We start from the raw sequence: 21,234 nt of genomic DNA on the forward strand, positions 1-21,234 counted from the left end.
TTTTAAAGACCTGGAGGGAGGAGTGGAATTTAAGAGAGTGAGGGAGCTTGTTCCAGAGGCAGGAGAAAAGAGGAATGAAGGAGTGAAGGTGAGCAGAGAGTCTTCATTTTGGCAGGTTAACCATAAGAGGGTTGCAGGCAGATCTTGTGCGACCTGTAGGAATATTTGGGGGACAGAGCCCAGAGAGAGCTTGAGGAGCAAGGCCGGAGAGGAGTCGGTAGAAGACAGAAAGACCACCAACCTGCCTGTGGTGAGTAAGTGAAAGGGCCTCTGAGGTAGCTACATCGCGGGAGATTCCAATGATTCTGAACGCTTTGGTTTCAACAGCATGGAGACGAGCTAGGTGTGAGGCAGGAGCACCAGCCCAGAGGGGGGAACAGTATTCCATTGAGCTGCGGATGAAAACCTTATATGTGGTGAGGAGCTCAGGTGTGCCAAGGAAGGACTTCGCACGACGGAGGATGCCCAGTCGGCGACTGGCTTTGGAGGCCAGATTTGAAATGTGCTTTTCCCAGGAAAGATCATGGCAGATAGTGAGACCCAAAAGCTTGAGTGACAGAACTTCTTGGAGAGGATTATTCAGAAAGTGGATGGGAGGGTTGTCCAGTTGGTATTTTCAGAGAGACGTCGTAAGAGTGTGAGATTTGTCAGGATTGAAAGACATGTTCCACTTGTTTGCCCAGTCTGTGATTTTGTCCAGGTCTGCAGAGAGTGAGGAGGCTGCAGACTGCCAATCTGAGGGATGAGGAATGGAGCGGCAGAGAGTGGAGTCATCAGCAAAGAGATAGAGAGGATTTTCAAGAGAGTCGGAGAGATCATTGATGAAGATCAGAAAAAGCACAGGGCCCAGAACACTGCGTTGGGGAACTCCAGCCTGAACAGGAAGAGGAGATGAGAGAAACCCATTCAGGGCGACACGTTGACTACGACTAGAGAGGAAGTCTGCCAGCCATGCGTGGAGATTTCCATGGATACCAAAGGAGGAGAGTTTGGTGAGCAGAGCGGGGTGCCAGACGGTATCGAAGGCACATGATATGTCAAGGGAGACAGCTCTAATTTCCTGTTTGGCATTGAGGCCCTCCATCCATTGTTGAGACAGCAGAAGCAGGATGTCCAGAGCAGAGTGAGCAGGTCTGAAACCAAATTGATGCTCAGAGATCAAGCCATTGGAGAAGAGGAAAGATTTCATATCCGAAGCAATGATGGATTCCATGACTTTGCTGATAATTGGGAGAAGGCTGATTGGTCTGTCATTGCTAGGATCTGTTTTTGCACCTTTTTTGTGCAAAGCGGTGATGTTGGCTGATTTCCAAGCAGATGGCAGTTGACCTTGAGCAAAAGAGAGGGTGAAGAGAACAGAGAGAGGGAGTGAAAGAGCTGAATAACAGAATTTTAGGACCCGTGGGCTGATGCCGTCAGGTCCAGTTGCAGAATCAAGAGTCGAGGGTTGACAGAAACTTTTCCACCTTGTCAGGAAGAAAGGACACGGAGTCCAGGGGCAGCTGGGTACAGAGAGGGATGGGTTTGGGACACAAGATTTAGAGGCAAACACAGAGTTGAGGCATTCAGCTTTTTCATGTGCGGAGTCAGCTGTGTCGCCATTTGAGGTGAGGGAGGGGATAGAGAGGGAACAAACACCAGAAACAGATTTGACCAGACAAATCTTTTGACCAAGACAAATTTGACCAATCTTTTTGACCAGACAACACTTTTTACGTACTTGGTCTATCCTACAGTTGTCATTCTGTGCACTTGAGCTCCATCAGGCCTCTACCTCTTATCAGCAGGTACATTCTCAGGATGCATTGATTTTTGTAAAACATTTTGCAGATGGTGAGTTTCCTTGTTTTCATATCCAGTTTATTGATTTGTGATTGTGACCAGCTTATTATTCCTCAGCTGTACTGGAATACTGGTATTGTGAGTTGGTTTATGGCTTTGATTTTGTTCCTTGGAGAAAGGTATATTTTCAGGATCATCCTCGTTCTACGCAGATATTCATTGGTAATTGTTTTGCGCATTTGTTTGTGACATATTTGGTGTCCCTCTTCTACTCCGAGTATTTGTCTGATGCTTCGTTTTCTAACTCCTGTATTGTTGTTTTTGTTGGTCTACCTTGTATGAATGTGCACTTGGTACACTTACCCAGCCCAAATTGTGCGCGTGTGTGTCGTTGGTTGCTATCTCCATATGCGGGTTTTGGAAGGTGTGACGGAGACCTCCCAGATCTCAAGGTATCCACCTTCGCGTGTGTGTGTGCGTGTGCGTGCGTGCGTGTGTGTGTGTGTGTAAAAACATTTGTAATATGTCACGCATAATATGGGTGGACACAATATACTGTGAAATATGTCACGCATATGTGTATGCAATACAGTGTTTATAATAGTACATATAATATAATCTATATATAATGGAGCAAGTGTTTGTGATTGTGTATGTATGTATGTATGTATGTTTGCTCTTCACCCAATGGTTGGACAGCTGAACCTAAAATACTTATCCTAAAGTACCCAGAGGACCAAAAAGATCCCTCCCTTCCCCTCCCAGCCCCCCCCCCCCCCCCCAATCAACCTTTTTTCGAATTCCGTTTTCCTTTCATGAAACTCCTGGTATTGTCCATTTTTTTTTTAATATCTTGTACCCTCCCCTCACCCCCATCTCCTCCCCTCACCCCCATCTCCTCCCCTCACCCCCCGCCTCCTCCCCTCACCCCCCGCCTCCTCCCCTCACCCCCATCTCCTCCCCTCACCCCCTGCCTCCTCCCCTCACCCCCCCCCCATCTCCTCACTCCCCCCTCACCCCAAATCCACCTTTTTCAAACTCCGTTTTCCTTTCCTGAAACTCCTGGTAGTGTCCATTTTTTATTTATTTATCTTGTACCCTTCCCTCAGCCTTCTCCCTTCCACAGATATCCCGATGTCCCTGTTCTCTGCTGTTGTGCTTTCCTCTCTCTCCCTCTCCCTTTTATATTTCATGTGTTTTATGTTTCTGTTTATGTTTTTGTGTTTAATGTGTTCGCTCTTACACGAGCCTAGACTTTGTATACAAAAAAAACTTTCCCATTACCACTTCGAACCCATTAAAATTCCCCTTTAGAATTACCGACACAATAAATATTACAACCGAAAATAGCTTTCTTTTTTAATTAATTGAAAAACTCGACACTCCAAAGACTTTAAAAAAAAAAAGTCAAGCATGAAGCTGAAAAATTACTGTCGGCTAAAGTGGAAGATTTTCATTTTTTCCCCCTCCCATAAATGGAAAAAACCGTGATGCTGTTCATAAAATACATACCCTGCACAGTCAACTTGGTGCGAGCCAACTGTTTTTGAAGGGTTTTCTTTTCTTTGATCCAATGTGGCTGCCAGACCACGTGAGCGATTACATCATAAATTTATATTCTCTAATATAATTGTCGCATCGATCATGCTCAATACTTTTCAAACTGATCAGACTAAGCGTTGTCCCTACCGAATTACGACGTCATAATTAAGGCACCAATGACGTCATTGTTAACACTTGCTCCTCATGCGGAGTTCTTTACAATGAACCAAGTTTCAATTTTTTCCATGGAGCAGTTTTGGAGATAGTGCAACGATTTTTGGTTTTTCCAAGATGGCGCCTGTACCATGTGGTCATAATTATGAACAAAAAAATTATACAGGTGGAAGTGCTCCTATAGTAAAATTTTGTGTCAGTTGGACCAACAATTGTCGAGAAAATGGATTTTAAAAATGCAGACAGGTACGTATGCTACACGTGCCCAACCAATTGCCTAACCCTGCTTTTTGCTTCGCGAGCGCAGGGTAAAAATGTTTGGTCGGCATGTTTTCATAGGGTCGGTGAGTTACGCCAAACACAAGTGTTGTTAGTATGTATTACCACAGACCAGTCACGAATCATGCATCGAAGTATGAACCAAGCTTAATTCAAAAATGAGGGGCCAGTAAAAACCATTTCGTGGTACAGTATGGTGTTCATGGCATTGTTTGACCATACCATTGATGCACGAATGTAAACATGGTAAGCTTGCACTGCAGTATGGGTTATTTAGCCACTGCAGTATGGGTTATTTAGCCCCCTTTGGACTTGGTCCAAAACGGGGGCTTATGGATTGGGTCTCGTCTGCCCGTACGTCCGCAACCATATCTCAGAGACGTATGGACTGATTTTGTTCATACTTGGCACAAAGACAATACATGATGGTATACATATTGTTATGAATTTTGGGGTAGAGTGATATATAGATTCAGGTAGATCTGTACAGGTAGATGCTCCGATGATCGGGGTTAGAAAGAACTATTTCGATGTACATAAGTAGAGGACCTGTTTAGCCCAGATGTTGGATTAAGCTTGTATATTTGTGGTCATACGAGGATGGCCTTGTGCTAATTATCGTAGGGATTATGCTAATTCCCCTGTTCGTGAGACCTTGTGATTTATCCATTGTCCCTTTTGGCACTACACCAAAAGACACTGGGCAGGCATTATAGCACCACACATACTAATTAAATTCCCCCCACAATAAAACTCACCGGAAGTGCAGGCAGGAAGTGCCAACGCATTGTGCCAACATGGCAATAAAACATTGTTTAGGCCAGCTGAGGCCATGCCCACCTCGCGACGGATTGGTCGAGGGGTTTGATGGGGAGATCACACCAATGGTAGAGAGGGCCAATCGTCACGCAGCTGAAGCCCAGAGGCAAGAAGCGACCCGCTGATAGGTAGAAGGAAGCGACGGACTGATTGGCCACCAACCGATGGTATGAGGAGAGCGCGGAGCGCTGCGGCCAATGGTGGACTGATGCGAGAAGAACATTCTAGAGGTCGAGAGGCAATGGACTGATTGGAAGGGAGGACCGATGACGTCAGGAGAGAGGACGTAAAAACCACGGCTGGCCGGCATTTGGCCTCTCTCGTTTTGGATCCCTTCGTGGCCGGACCTCGTTCCCTACTGCCCTCGTGATTCCTCTACCTCGACCTCTTGCCCCTCTCGTTCACCTCTGCCATCAACTCTTGCTGACGGTGTTACTTTGCCGAGCGAAGAGTGGGGTCTCATCGAAGCGGCTGGGAGACAAGCTGCACGCCTGCCGCTCGCGACAGTGGGGCCTGGATAGTGTGCGCGCGTGCCAAGGACGACCGGGTGGGTGTGCCCGCCAACGGATCGGACGAGCCGACGAGACCCCGAGTGGTTGAGCTAAGCCCACACACACACGTTTATTTTCATATATTCTCCCCTCGTGTGTGTTATACGTTTGGTGTGGGGACGTCCCAATGTAGGACATTAATTATCGCGCGTTTTATTTTGTATTATCGGCATCCGTGGCAATTTAAAGCCTTTTGCAGGCTTTGAAGACTGGCCAGCGGGATCCGTGAGGTCAGTGATTTTTCAGCATCCTCATCCTCCTCCTCCTCCTTACCTCCCTCCCTTCCCACGTGTATGAACTCTGCCATATTTGAACTGAACGCCTTTAGAGTTGAAGCTAGCCCGGCTAATCTTTCCTGGTAAAGATTTTAATCGCCAGGAACGCAACAATATGCACGCGATGCAATCAAAGGTAGCCGGCTGGCGGCCATTTTTGTTATAAGAAAAATAATACCCCAATGTTGAACACGTCCTCAACCATTTCTCGGAAACACATTGACCGATCTTGTTCAAACTTGGCGCACAGATAATGAATTATGGCTTACATATGCACGTCATATATTTTCGAGATCAGATTCAAGATAGCCGACTGGCAGCCATTTTGTTACTTAAACGTGTCCCCAATCATTTCTTGAATGTGCATGGTCAGATTTTGTTCATAACTTGGCGCAGGCACAGTACATGACGGCATACACATGCACCTCAGTTTATTTTGCGATCTGATCAAAGATTCTCTGATCTGATCTGACCAGGAAGACTGGTAGACCGGCGGACATTTTAGTTGTTAAAAAAAGAAAAAAAGAAAACCGATATTGAACATGGCCTCAACCATTTCTCGGATACGTTTACCAATCTTGTTCAAACTTAACACGCAGATAATAGGGCCCTACTGGTTGTTAGTCATAATTGTAGCCCTACTGGGTACTATCGCTGGAATTCCTCAAATAGCAAGTGCTAGTGTAGGCCTCCATTACGACTAACAACCAGTGCGGCAGATTGGCAAAATAAAGTCCAACTTCGCTTTCTTTGCAGTCATATTTCTTCCATTCAGTTACAAATGTGATAACATGTTTCCAGGAATTGCATGTGAATTAAATAAAGTCAGTCTTTCCCGAAAGAACGTGCCTTACACAAAATAGACGAAAACGCGACAGCGTTCGGTTCCGTCTGGTGACATGGGCACAGCCATCTTGCTTCTGCAAAGATACGATGCTCACGATTGGTCAATTACGGGAAACGGCGTCATCAATTTGTCTGAATTATGTTACGATCTTGCCAATTGGCTAAATCTGGGTTGTGGCCAGTCTAGTTCACCATCAGGTTGTTTTTTTTAATCGCAATTGATCCCGTTTTCTCAGTTTAGTGAGCGAATATTTTCCGTGGGGATGACAATATTCCGAAAGTTGTATTTTTGTGCGAATTCCTGTGAAGGAATCAAGTAATCCATCACGATGTTGTGCGAAATAAGGGAAATCTACGGTATGTACTATGGTAAGTGAAATCAAAATAGTTTTTTTTTTTTATCTTTTTTTTTATCCAGACGATCAACTGGTGTTTTTTATTTGGCCCAAAGGATGTAAAGAGCGGCTCAGTTTTAATACCGTAAAATACTTTGCGGCTTTTCATGGCGGTCAATGACGTCATTGCTTTCGTGCGTGTTAAAAACATATCTCTTCAGGTAAACTGTATTTCGTTTTTTTTCGTGTACTTGTTCAGTTGTATTTTGCGATGAACGATGACAATGACAACAGAACCGTTGAGATGCGGAATAGTGCGTGCCGAATCTAACACGGAAGCAGCAGCTACACCTGTTTCTCAGTCGCTTTGCACACGCTGCCGTGTTTCTTCGGAGCCGCACGTTATATAGGAAGAGTTCCTCAGGAGTCGATCTACTCTCTCCTGGTACGTAGAATTTCAACCAAAGCCACATCGCTGTTCATATCGATAAATATTATTCCATCGTGTTTGGAAAAACTGGAAATTGGGGGGAAAAAATGGAAAAACAATATAGCCCATTTTACTCCAGGGGGACCCAGGATTACCCACCCAAAATATCGTCGAGATCGGTTCAGCCGTTTTTGTGGTACCTGGGAACGGATGGATGGACATTTGGTGAATTATCGTAATATTGACTGAGTAGGTTGACGTTTTCTTTGACAGAATTGTTTTTTTGTTTTTTTTACTTCCAGTACGTATCCGACCCAACGACTGAGTATAGACACAATGTGCGCAACAAAAATGCAAATAACTTGGCATTGCATGAACATTGCTATCTGTAAATGTTCCCCTTAACTGTATGGACCCAAGAGCTCTTATATGATGCAACATTCAGCATTGTACGTGCTGTGGTTACGATGTTTACCATTGTTACATATTTATGTGAATGTATGTGAATTACTATTCAGGTCTTTGCTTATCAATGTAGACTCGATTAAAGGTTGTTGTGATTAAAGGGTCAGGAGCCCTTCTGGGAAAAAGGAGACCGGAAACGGAAGAAGAAAAGACAAGAGGTCCTGGAGAAGCGACGATTCTTCTTCTTCCTCGCCGAGCTCGGACGCGAGCGGTATCGATGGAGCAACGTAACAGAATCGGCGTGTAAAAGCCCGTCTGGCGAGAGGAGTTACCGGGACGTGTAACTACCCTTTGACACGTCAAGTCGCCGTGGGTTCGTGCACGGAACCAAGCAGCTGGCACAGTTCGCCTCACCGTCTACAAGGCCGCGTACGGGTCGCACCTTGGGCCGCGCGCGCTGGGCAAGCCGCGTGTTGCTTTGCCTGCTTTGCTGTACCCGCTTTGCTTGGCCAGGAGGTGCGCGCTGCAGCCGTTGTTCCCGGTACGGGACGTGCCCGGTGAAAGCACGTCAGGAAGGGTCCGTTCAACCGCCCACGTGCGGAGATCGAACTACCGGAGTACGGAGACATTGAGAGAGACATTGACCATGGAGGGAGTCGGGAGTGGGGCTCACATGAGGAATGTATAAGATGGCCATCTTAGAGTTATTATAGATGAGTTTACATCTTTGTACTATTGATTGCTGATTGTGGATGGTGGTTGATTGCTCGGGGAATACATCATTGATTATTCCGGATCCTTGGTGTGGGGGTTTCTTATTGATTGGAATTCATATGTATGCGTTACGAAAGAGCATAAATAATAGATCTTTCTGGCGGAGTTCCTCTCACGGTCCGGGGGTCACCGAGACCAGGTAGTCACCGGGAGGACCACGTAACACCATGAATAGACGCAATCGGGCAACTTGCATTTATATTATATATACATCGTGAAGGCTCGTCTCGTGGAACACAGAATGGATCAGGAAGAGCGAGAACACAGAATGGACCAGGAAGAGCTGGAAAACAGAATGGATCAGGAAGAGCTGGAACACAGAATGGATCAGGAAGAGCTAGAACACAGAATGGATCAGGAAGAGCTAGAACACAGAATGGATCAGGAAGAGCTACAACACAGAATGGACCAGGAAGAGCTACAACACAGAATGGATCAGGAAGAGATAGAACACAGAATGGATCAGGAAGAGCTAGAACACAGAATGGATCAGGAAGAGCTAGAACACAGAATGGATCAGGAAGAGCTAGAACACAGAATGGATCAGGAAGAGCGAGAACACAGAATGGATCAGGAAGAGCTACAACACAGAATGGATCAGGAAGAGCGAGAACACAGAATGGATCAGGAAGAGCGAGAACACAGAATGGATCAGGAAGAGCGAGAACACAGAATGGATCAGGAAGAGCTACAACACAGAATGGATCAGGAAGAGCTACAACACAGAATGGATCAGGAAGAGCGAGAACACAGAATGGATCAGGAAGAGCGAGAACACAGAATGGATCAGGAAGAGCTACAACACAGAATGGATCAGGAAGAGCTCCAACACAGAATGGATCAGGAAGAGCTACAACACAGAATGGATCAGGAAGAGCTAGAACACAGAATGGATCAGGAAGAGCTAGAACACAGAATGGATCAGGAAGAGCTACAACACAGAATGGATCAGGAAGAGCTACAACACAGAATGGATCAGGAAGAGCTACAACACAGAATGGATCAGGAAGAGCTACAACACAGAATGGATCAGGAAGAGCTAGAACACAGAATGGATCAGGAAGAGCTAGAACACAGAATGGATCAGGAAGAGCTAGAACACAGAATGGATCAGGAAGAGCTACAACACAGAATGGATCAGGAAGAGCTACAACACAGAATGGATCAGGAACATCAGGAACATCAAAAAGGGGAAATAATCCAGCTCCCCTTGAAGTTTTAGACTCCAGCATGCTCAGTACCCTCTGGTCGATCATCCACATCCCAATATTTTATATGTTAAAAAAAACAGACAAAATCCAGAGGTCAGTGACAGCAAGCCTTTATATATATCTTTAACAATACAGCAACCACAATGGGTTTATACATTCACTTTGTATGGCAAATGCAACACCCTGGCACTCAGCACAGAACACCGAAGGGTTCATCAGACGTGAGCGCAAGATGGCGAAGAAGCGGGTCGGACGCATTATATCGGAGATTTGTTCGTGGCTCGGATACGTCTCGCTATGGCTACCGGTGCATCCACAGAATTCGCGAGGATCGACAGCAAATGATATAAAAGACTACGATCTTGCAGGTACGCACGGACACACTCATGAATGGACGGTTGTAGGAGACGCATGGCATACAAACATACCGAGCCCTCGCCATGGCTTTGAGAAAGACGGACAAAACACGACATTCCACATGCATCAATAAGGTGTTTCCTCTTTTTATTGGAGTGCCCAATATCCGTGGGATCACCAAACATCACTCGTGACCGCGAAACCCCAAAACGACCAACGGTAAAACGTGGCAGAAGATCATAGACACACGACCTCGCATGGCGGCTCTGGGTGCAACCGGTCATGAGTAATGGAGCCGCCATTTGTGCCCGTGTGGGTCTGAGGGATCAACGGAAGCAGGAAACGAGGAGGCCCAGAAAAGAAGCGGTGAGGAGGTAGAGAGCCGACGAGTTGCAGGAACTGGAGAGGAAGTTCAAAGGCCGAGGAATGAAAGTGTGGGGCACAAAAAATATCGAGAAATAACATCGGATGAGGAATAACGAGACCATAACCACCACCCATGAGAAGCGAGGTACACGGTACGATATTGCCACAGCCCAATGATTCAGGCGAGGACAGCCGATTCGTCCTCATGGACTCACCGGCATGACCATCGGAGATACGGACACATGGTCAGGAAGTGGAAGTTAGCCATTTCCGGATACGATTGGCCAATCGATGAAGGTTCGTTCCTCTGCCAAAGCTTGCAGAAGATTCCGCATAAATACATCGATGGTTTGTTATAACACTTGGGACTTCCCGTAACAACTCTTGTTTTTTTTTTTTTGTTTTTTTTTTAATACTGACAAGATCAATGTGACGATTTGGAAGAGGAGACCATTTGTCGGCTCTCAAGACAGAAGGAAATTAAAATGACAATGTTATGGTTTCATCGACGCATCAGGCAGAGGCCGGCGATCGACGATAGCCCTAGACATGGCGAGCGAGCGATCGCGGTCATCGACCGACGGGCCGAGTCGACCACGGCCATACCCTCCCATGGACGCGGTCACTTACAGCATAACCCGCAAACCACCGTTCCTCAAGCCTTTCTCACCCGAGATTAGGAATTGTCGGCGAATATACTGACATAGCGTGAATACTGAGGGTAGTGTGAATAAATGGGGCCACTCAAATCTCCTCCACGTAATTGGCTGGAAACAAGCCGACTTCGCCGGTGCCGAGACGACCTTTGCACCAGCCTTGCTCATCCTCCGACTCGAGTCTCACGAGCTCCTCACCTGTCAAAACAGTGGTGCCACACCTCAACATAATGACAGACCAACTTCCAATCGGCAACCCTTTATGCACTCAACGTGGTGATACCCACCCAACTCCATGCTTTAGAGCAAAATTCGTTAAATCTATTGGGACAGGACACCGGACACCAACATGTGCATATTTTCCCCACCATGTGATACAGCATGTGCCTCATCGTGCTGCTTTATTACATTTATTTGGGACAACGCTCACACGACTCGTTTGGTACAAAACTACCCCGAGAACCTTTACATGTATCAGAATGAAGCTACAACGGCACTCGGTAGAGCGCATACCTCCGCCATGATGAACAGTTTACGTTTTGTATTCAACTGGTAGGCCGGATCTGGATCTGGACCAATCGTCCTTGTCACGCACCAAAATCGAATCGGCTTGTTCTCGTCACTTACCAAGTCATCCAAGTTTCGTCCAAAACCGTCCATAACGTTTTGAAACATCATGCTATATATTGTATATACCCCAATGAAAACATTTTGCTACCTCGGAGACATGCTGAATGGAGAAGGCGGATCAGGCTCTGCAACGGTTGCTAGAGTGAGATGTGCATGGAAGAAGTTTCAGGAACTGAGTGGCGTGCTGATGAGGAGGGGAGTGTCGTTGAAGCTGAAGGGAAAGGTGTATGCTGCATGTGTGAGAAGTGTTATGATTTATGGGAGCGAGACATGGGTAATGAACGTAGAGCAGCAACGAAGGCTGGAAAGGGTGGAAATGCGAATGGTTCAGTGGATGTGCGGAGTATCGTTGAGAGAGAGGAAGACAAATGATGAATTGCGAAAGATGATGGGAATAGAGCCTGTGATGGATGCTGTGAAGAGGAACAGCTTTAGATGGTTTGGTCATGTGTTGAGGAAGGATGAAAGTGACTGGTTGAGAAGAGTGATGGAAATGAATGTAGAAGGAAGTAGAGGACGGGGAAGACCCAGAAAGACTTGGCTAAAGGTGGTGGAAGAAGAAATGTGGGCAAGGGGGTTAACAAGGGGAGATGCAGAAAATAGGGCAAAATGGAGATTGTCATGGGGACCGCAAGACAAAAATTATAGTATCTGGATCGAGATCTTCACCAAAATCGAATCAATTCATCCTTCTCACACACCCAAGCTGTCCGCCAAGTTTTCTGAATCCGACCATAACTTTGTCTCTGTCTGTTTTTGTGAACATATGTCAAACAGCAGTGAAATCATAACCTCTGCCCACCTTCTGTGGGAAAGGGAAATGCACCATGCCAGACTGCTGTACAAATAAAGAATCGTTGAAGGCAACTATAATGGCCTACCAAGAGACCCGATCGAAAGAATAAACCTCTTTCGAATGTCACTTGTGTGTCAAAGTGAGAGAGAAACTAGAACGGCACTCTTCGACGTCACGACATCGACCGATATACCTCCCATCAAATAATTACATCATTATACATACTTGTACCAAGATAAACTTAGATCCCTTCAGCTGTTCTTAAGTTATCGCGGTAAAGAAATATTTTTTACTTAACATGGCCTTTAACCTTTGACCTCTTGACCCCAAAATCTCAGTTGACGTTTACATCATTATACATACCTGTACCAAGTTCGATTTAAATCCCTTTAGCTGTTCTCAAGTTATCACATTTTTACCTGACATGACCTCTGACCTTTGACCTCTTGATGCCATTATCCAATCGGTTCATCCGTACATCATATATAGTTATTCCAAGTTTGTTCAAAATCCCATCACTTGTTCACAAGTTGGCCTGGTAACAATTTTTATTTTACATGACCTCTGACCATTGACCTCTTGAACCCCAAGACCAAATCAGTTTATCTTTGCATCATAATAAATAATGATACCACGTTTGGTGTAAATCCCATGACTGGTTCACAAGTTAGCTCGGTAACAGAATTTTTACCTAATGGGACGTCTGACATTTGACCTTTGACCCCAAAATCTAAAAAGTTAATCTTTACATCATTATATTATACTAGCCGAAACCCGTGGAACATCCACGGAAGGGAGGATGTGGTGTATGGATAGAGTGTACCATTATGGATGGCATAGGGGATTTGCTTGAACGAGTAAGAGTTAGGAAGAAAGATGAGAATGAAGAGTGCGTATATGAACAACGATCGCCGACACCGGCACAAATGCATGCTCTGAATTGTCCACTCAGTGGACGGCTTGCTTTCGCCTTCGCCTGTCCAATCAGCGGACGGCTTACTTCGCCTTCGCCCAGCAGACGCCAATACGATGGCGTCGTAAGATGGCGTCGTATCGGCAGTTAATCGGATGCTTTTGGGCCCCAACGTCAGCTAATTCAGATTTTTCGAGTATGGCTGTACGTGATAAACAAAGAGCGCGGTTCGTAGATCGTAAATCCATTAGTGCCGTGGGCATCGGGTCACTGGGTGCGGCGTAAAAGGGATAACAAAGTCGAGTCCTTACGCTATTATTATATAGATACCTGTGCCAAGTTTGACTTTGACCCATTCAGCCGTTCTTAAGTCGTAGACCAATTACAGACTCTGACCTTTGACCTATTCACCCCAAAAATCAAATTAGTTCAACACAACAAACAACAACATGCATTTTAAGGTCTTTTTCCCTGCTAGAGCGGGGGTTAGCCTTGCGGTCCCCATGACAATCTTCTCCATTTTGCCCTATTTTCTGCATCTCTCCTTGTTAACCCCCTTGCCCACATTTCTTCTTCCACCATCTTTAGCCAAGTCTTTCTCGGTCTTCCCCGTCCTCTACTTCCTTCTACATTCATTTCCATCACTCTTCTCAACCAGTCACTCTCATCCTTCCTCAACACATGACCAAACCATCTCAACCTGTTCCTCTTCACAGCATCAATCACAGGCTCTATTCCCATCATCTTTCGCAATTCATCATTTGTCTTCCTCTCTCTCAACGACACTCCGCACATCCACCGAACCATTCGCATTTCCACCCTTTCCACCCTTTCCAGCCTTCGTTGCTGCTCTACATTCATGACCCATGTCTCGCTCCCATAAATCATAACATTTCTCACACATGCAGCATACACCTTTCCCTTCAGCTTCAACGACACTCCCCTCCTCATCAGCACGCCACTCAGTTCCCGAAACTTCTTCCATGCACATCTCACTCTAGCAACCGTTGCCGGGTCTGATCCACCTTCTCCATTCAACATGTCTCCGAGGTAGCAAAATGATTTCACACCTTCCAGCTTCACGCCGTCTCCAAGATCCAACTCAACATTTCCTCCATCTGCAGCCCCCTCTGTGCACACATTACATTTGAATGTAGCTGCCACACTGGTTAATGACCCTCTCAGACCACATCGTACATTGAATGGAGTTCACTCCTACACCCTTCCCGCACACAGCACATGGCCACTTCCCAGTTCTTTCCACCTCACCACATGCTTTACCACTTGCCATCACCTTCGTCTTTCCTATATTCACCTTCAGACCTTTTGTCTCCATACATTCCTTCCACTTGTTCATCTTTTCCTTCAGTCCATCCATACTTTCCGCAATCAACACCAGATCATCTGCATACAACAACTCCCACGGTAAACCTTCCTTTACGTTCTGAGCCAGCACCTCCATCACAGCTACAAATAGTAGTGGACTTATTTCCGACCCCTGATGCACTCCCACCTTCACCTCAAACTCACCACTGTTCCCATCCTTCGTCCTTACAGCTGTGCGCGCTCTTTTGTACATTGCCATCACTACTCTGATCAACCATTCCTCCACTTCTAACTTCCTCAATGCCCATGTCAATACTTTGCGTGGAACCCTATCAAATGCTTTCTCCAGATCAACAAACCCAAGAAACAACTTCTTCCTCTTCTCCATGTACTTCTCCTGCAACTGCCTCACAATAAAGAGCGCATCTGTCGTTCCTCTTCCTGGCATAAATCCAAACTGCATTTCGTCAATCTTCACTTTCTTCCTTATCCACCTCTCCAACACCCTTTCCAATACCTTCATTCCATGCTCCAATAACTTTATCGCTCGGTACGAGCCACACTCCAGAGGGTCACCTTTCCCCTTGTATAGAGGGACAAGGGTACTCAGTTCCCAATCCACTGGAATGTGGCCTTCTTTCACCACCAGATTGCAGATATCTGCCATTCTCTTCAGACCCCAACTTCCTGCTGCCTTCAACATATCTCCCACAACTCCCGTCGGCCCTCCCGCTTTTCTACTCTTCATTGCTTTTATCGCTTCCTCAACTTCCTTCTCAGTTATCTTCTCTGCCGGTCCTAAAACTGGGTTACTCTCTATGTTGCAAATTAGTTCATGAAATCATAATACATACCTGTACCAACTATGGTCAAAATCCCATCGCTGGTTCACAAATTGTTAGGGTCACAGGATTTTTTTACCTGAAATGGCGTCTGGCATTTGACATTGTGACCCCAAAATATAATCAGTTCATCTTAACTTTGTTATACATACCTGCACCAAGTTTAATTTAAATACCTTCAGCCGTTCTCAAGTTATCGCGGTAACGAAAACCGATCACGGACGGACGAATGAATGATCGTTTTAAGGCCATTTTTCCCCACTAGAGCGGGGGTTAGCCTTGCGGGCCCCATGACAATCATGGTTCCCTGTTTGAGGCAATGTTTTTATGGCCGGATGCCCTTCCTGACGCCATCCTTTAGTCGCCTCTTACGATGCACAGGGATACGAGGCACCCATTCTAAATCGGGGTCCACACCGGGATCAACACGCATCAATCTATCACGGATGGACGGACAACCTGAAACAATAATGCCTCTGGAAAGTGATGTTTAACCTCAAAAAATGGAAGAGAATGAGAAGTTGAGGTGAAAGATTTGTTGACATTGGATTACGTTACTTCATTGTGCCCAACCATAACAACCCAAATGTGAGGAACTTTGTGAAGGAATTCATTGGACAACTACCAAGGAATTTTGAAAAGTCACCAGAGCAGTTTGAGCTCATTCGTCATGGTAACTTAACTTATAACTATAAACAATATTCCACAATCAGACTCGTACACCAGGGCAACAGAGCAGGTAAAGCGTGAAAACGAGTACCTATTTGAGTAAATACCACACGTACCAGCTGCAAAACTCAACTCGTCCTGCTCCTGACCCTGGTAGTCGTAGAGGGCGCGAACTCTGACCCCAGAGCCTTCCTCGTCGAATGGGTTTTGCTCCCCATTTGACGCCGTGCCGGGCAACACCTCGTCTCTCGCATCGTCGTCGGACCAATCAGGCTGGTCACTCCCACTGCCGCTAGAAAGAGACGCAGACGCCGTCTATGAAAGTCACAATGATGCGCACAGGAACGTGATGAACCTCAACATAAATTACCGGAAATGGGAAGAACGTTTCATGGCACATCGTTAAAAAGCTTCAGCTGCAGCAAACATAGACTCAAACGGCTAACCACTGCAAGCAAATGTGCTTCGAACACCTTTACGTCAGAGTGAACAAGAAAAAGAGCAATCAGAGATTGCAAACCCTCGCCAGGATGTATTTTCAGTGGTTTTTAAGGCTTTTGTGTTAAAACAAATATGGCGGCCGAACCACGTGACCGATGACGTCATTATTATTTGTTTTCCAAACTAATGTATTCCTTGATTATACTCAAATTTCATCTTGATCGGATGACGTTTTGTACTTTTCAAATTATGACGTCATAATGGAGGCACCTATGACATCATCATTAACATATTTTATTCCCCATGGAGTTCTTCACAATAAGCCATGTCTCAATTTTTTTCTATTCAGCACTTTCGGAGATACAGAGGGGCAAAGTTTTTCGGTTTTTCCAAGATGGCGGCCGAACCACGTTACCTATGACATCATAATTATCATTTAAAAATTCTGCAGGTGGAGTTGCACCTACGGTGAAAATTTCCTGTCAATCGGACCAACGGTTGCAGAGAAAATCATATTTATTCTGTGCGGACAAACAAACGGACTCAAATGCAATACCCTCTCCTCAGGCGAGGGTAAAAAGGCAATTGGGCATGCCATGATCAGGTGGTCTCACAGGATTCTCAATGAGCTTTTAAATTATCCAAAATGGCACCTAATCTATGTAAACCATGACTGGTGTTCGTGGGCCCGGATGTAAAAATAAAACAGGGCCCATATTTGGTGTGTTACAGCTGGCCGAGTTGTCCAGGAACGCCCAAGATCAAGGAGATTCAGATCGAGGGCAGGAAGAGCAAATCGGAGTCAAATCTTTCAAAACAATCAGAACAACTTTCACTTTCAAATGGAACCGACTCTTGCCCGCACCAACTTCCTGACCTTTTGATGGGTGTGTGGTGCATAGAGCCCTCTCCGGCTGGGGTTACCCCAGTCAAGGTGATGCCTTCGCCCTTGCGGCCGCGCTCCTTCCGGCTGATGGTCAGATTTGCGTCCGGACAGTACGGCTGCAACAAGAGCAAGAGGGGTCGGAGAAACACCGTTAAGACGAGCAAGATCCCGCAATACTGGTGGGTTCGACCACACTCACAGGTCACCCACAGTTGAGACAAATGACAACATCCTAATCCACATAGAGGTGTACAGGAATGATATTAGAGGATAAGAAATTCTGTGGAAAAGCACAATGTACAAAGAAAATGGATGAGAGTTTGTTGTCCCCCGTCGCACAGCGGAGCGAAAGGGGGACTATGGTTTTCCCCTCCGCCCGTGTGTCCGTCCGTCCGTGCGTGCGTGCATGCATGCATGCGTAAGCGAAGGACCGCATTCGAATTTGGTGTGTGGGTGCAACCCACGTCAAAATCCAAGATGGCCACCGCCATGTATGTCTGAACCTTGTGAGATGAATATCTTGAAAAATAAGCGAAGTACCAACTTCTAATCTGGTGTCTGGGTGTATCTAGGCACAAGCAAGAACGCTATTGAAAATTGGGTCGCCACGTCAAAATCCAAGATGGCCGCCTCCATGTATATCTGAACCTTGTGAGCGAAATATCATATCATAGCATGTTTTCTGCGTCTTCCACTTTGTCAACTCACATCACTTCCCCGACGGGGGACCGAGGCGTAAAGCTTGTTTACATTACGATCAAGTCATCGATTTAACACAAATATCAAGTTGGTGGGTTGGGGGGAAGGGGTTGGGGGGAAGGGGGGGGGGGGAAGTGACGTATCCGGCATCTAGGTTACCCTCACTTCAATGTTGGCAATTCATGTGAACACCACCACAAACTGTATCTGGTTCAAGTATGTATGTCGTACCATGATAAGTTCGGAACCTTCTGCACCTTCAACTGTATTACATTCATGGACGTGCTCACCTCAAACTGTGGCCAGTTCATGGGCGTGCTCACCTCAAACTGTGGCCAGTTCATGGGCGTGCTCACCTCAAACTGTGGCCAGTTCATGGGCGTGCTCACCTCAAACTGTGGCCAGTTCATGGGCGTGCCCACCTCAAACTGTGGCCAGTTCATGGGTGTGCCCACCTCAAACTGTGGCCAGTTCATGGGCGTGCTCACCTCAAACTGTGGCCAGTTCATGGGCGTGCTCACCTCAAACTGTGGCCAGTTCATGGGCGTGCTCACCTCAAACTGTGGCCAGTTCATGGACGTGCTCACCTCAAACTGTGGCCAGTTCATGGACGTGCTCACCTCAAACTGTGGCCAATTCATGGACGTGCTCACCTCAAACTGTGGCCAGTTCATAGGCATGCTCACCTCAAACTGTGGCCAGTTCATGGGCGTGCTCACCTCAAACTGTGGCCAGTTCATGGGCGTGCTCACCTCAAACTGTGGCCAGTTCATGGGCGTGCCCACCTCAAACAGTGGCCTGTTCATGGGCGTGCTCACCTCAAACTGTGGCCAGTTCATGGGCGTGTTCACCTCAAACTGTGGCCAATTCATGGGTGTGCTCACCTCAAACTGTGGCCAGTTCATGGACGTGTTCACCTCAAACTGTGGCCAGTTCAGGGGTGTGCCCACCTCAAACTGTGGCCAGTTCATGGGCGTGCCGACCTCGAACTGTGACCAGTTAATGGCCGTGCCCACCTCGAACTGTGGCCAGTTAATGGGCGTGCTCACCTGGAACTGTGGCCAATTCATGGGCGTGCCCACCTCAAACTGTGGCCAGTTCATGGGCGTGCCCACCTCAAACTGTGGCCAGTTCATGGGCGTGCCCACCTCAAACTGTGGCGTTCATGGGCGTGCCCACCTCAAACTGTGGCCAGTTCATGGACGTGCTCACCTCAAACTGTGGCCAGTTCATGGACGTGCTCACCTCAAACTGTGGCCAATTCATGGACGTGCTCACCTCAAACTGTGGCCAGTTCATAGGCATGCTCACCTCAAACTGTGGCCAGTTCATGGGCGTGCTCACCTCAAACTGTGGCCAGTTCATGGGCGTGCTCACCTCAAACTGTGGCCAGTTCATGGGCGTGCTCACCTCAAACTGTGGCCAGTTCATGGGCGTGCCCACCTCAAACAGTGGCCTGTTCATGGGCGTGCTCACCTCAAACTGTGGCCAGTTCATGGGCGTGTTCACCTCAAACTGTGGCCAATTCATGGGTGTGCTCACCTCAAACTGTGGCCAGTTCATGGACGTGTTCACCTCAAACTGTGGCCAGTTCAGGGGTGTGCCCACCTCAAACTGTGGCCAGTTCATGGGCGTGCCCACCTCGAACTGTGGCCAGTTAATGGGCGTGCCGACCTCGAACTGTGACCAGTTAATGGCCGTGCCCACCTCGAACTGTGGCCAGTTAATGGGCGTGCTCACCTCTAACTGTGGCCAATTCATGGGCGTGCTCACCTGGAACTGTGGCCAATTCATGGGCGTGCCCACCTCAAACTGTGGCCAGTTCATGGGCGTGCCCACCTCAAACTGTGGCCAGTTCATGGGCGTGCCCACCTCAAACTGTGGCGTTCATGGGCGTGCCCACCTCAAACTGTGGCCAGTTCATGGACGTGCTCACCTCAAACTGGGGCCAGTTCATGGACGTGCCCACCTCGAACTGTGGCCAATTCATGGGCGTGCTCACCTGGAACTGTGGCCAATTCATGGGCGTGCCCACCTCAAACTGTGGCCAATTCATGGGCGTGCCCACCTCAAACTGTGGCCAGTTCATGGAAGTGCTCAACTCAAACTGTGGTAGGTTCATGGGAGTGCTCAACTCAAACTGTGGTAGGTTCATGGGAGTGCTCACCTCAAACTGTGGCCAATTCATGGACGTGCTCACCTCAAACTGGGGCCAGTTCATGGACGTGCTCACCTCAAACTGTGGCCAGTTCATGGACGTGCTCACCTCATACTGGGGCCAGTTCATGGACGTGCCCACCCCAAACTGGGGCCAGTTCATGGACGTGCTCACCTGAAACTGTGGCCAGTTCATGGACGTGCTCACCTCAAACTGTGGTCAGTTCACGGACGTGCTCACCTCAAACTGTGGTCTGTTCATGGATGTGCTCACCTCAAACTGTGGCCAGTTCATGGACGTGCTCACCTCAAACTGTGGCCAATTCATGGGCATGCCAGCACCATGTACGTTGCGGAACCATTTCAAATCTTCCTGATCATCGATAGCCAGGATGCTCTGCCTGAAGTCACGGTACACATTGGCGTAACTGTCGGTATAAAGGGTGGAGGAGAAGGGGAAGAGTTCAAGTTTGACAAAAGCAATGCACACACAGAGCTCACCTACTGCGGATCAAAAACCCACAATACTCCATTGCTGGTCATCCTACCATTGTCATCCGGCTCGTTGATCCTCAGCACCTTCAGCAGTAAGTTTGTACATCAATGGCTACAAGTCAAACCAGCCTTAAAAGGTTATACCAATTGAGGCCTCAGCCATGGCGTCCAAAGCTTCATGCAACGTGAAGGAATATTACCCAAATCGGTCAAAATCGACTCACTCCACCAACTGGGGAGGTGTCGGATAGGCTGGGATTTCAATATTACACAAAACCCGAATTATAGGAACAAACACCTCAATGTGGAATTGTAACAATTTAAATATAACGGAGGTTGCGATATTGTGTCAGAAGCATGAACATCCCAAGAGACGGGAGAAATCGAAGGTCTACACAATTCTTACTTTATGTTACTCGACAGATCCAGGTTCCTCTGTATGTCCATGAGCACTTCCTTCAGGAAGCTAAGTCTCTTCTGTTCAAACTGCTGGCATTGCTCAAACACTTGCTCCATGTTCTCCATGTATTGTGGGTTATACTTGTTCAGGTCCTCGAGACTCTTCTCGTACTTCTCCT

General features: G+C 47.0%; 1 protein-coding gene across 1 annotated transcript in view; it reads right to left on the minus strand.

Annotated features, from left to right (window-relative positions):
• Positions 1-9,517: 9,517 nt before the first annotated feature.
• Positions 9,518-21,234, minus strand: part of LOC137421058 (protein kinase C and casein kinase substrate in neurons protein 2) — a 48,949-nt gene continuing 37,232 nt past the window's right edge. Inside the window, exons 6-10 of the mRNA XM_068106738.2 lie at positions 21,063-21,234; positions 20,469-20,589; positions 17,297-17,421; positions 16,095-16,270; positions 9,518-11,000 (exon numbers count right to left, since the gene is read on the minus strand). The exon at positions 21,063-21,234 is cut by the window's right edge and continues 4 nt beyond it. Of these exons, the coding sequence (XP_067962839.2) occupies positions 10,891-11,000; positions 16,095-16,270; positions 17,297-17,421; positions 20,469-20,589; positions 21,063-21,234 (704 nt within the window). The 3' untranslated portion in view covers positions 9,518-10,890. The remainder of the gene's footprint in view (positions 11,001-16,094; positions 16,271-17,296; positions 17,422-20,468; positions 20,590-21,062) is intronic.

The sequence above is a fragment of the Myxine glutinosa genome, chromosome 1, assembly GCF_964187855.1.
Source record: "Myxine glutinosa chromosome 1, kmMyxGlut1.1, whole genome shotgun sequence".
Classification (NCBI taxonomy): domain Eukaryota; kingdom Metazoa; phylum Chordata; class Myxini; order Myxiniformes; family Myxinidae; genus Myxine; species Myxine glutinosa.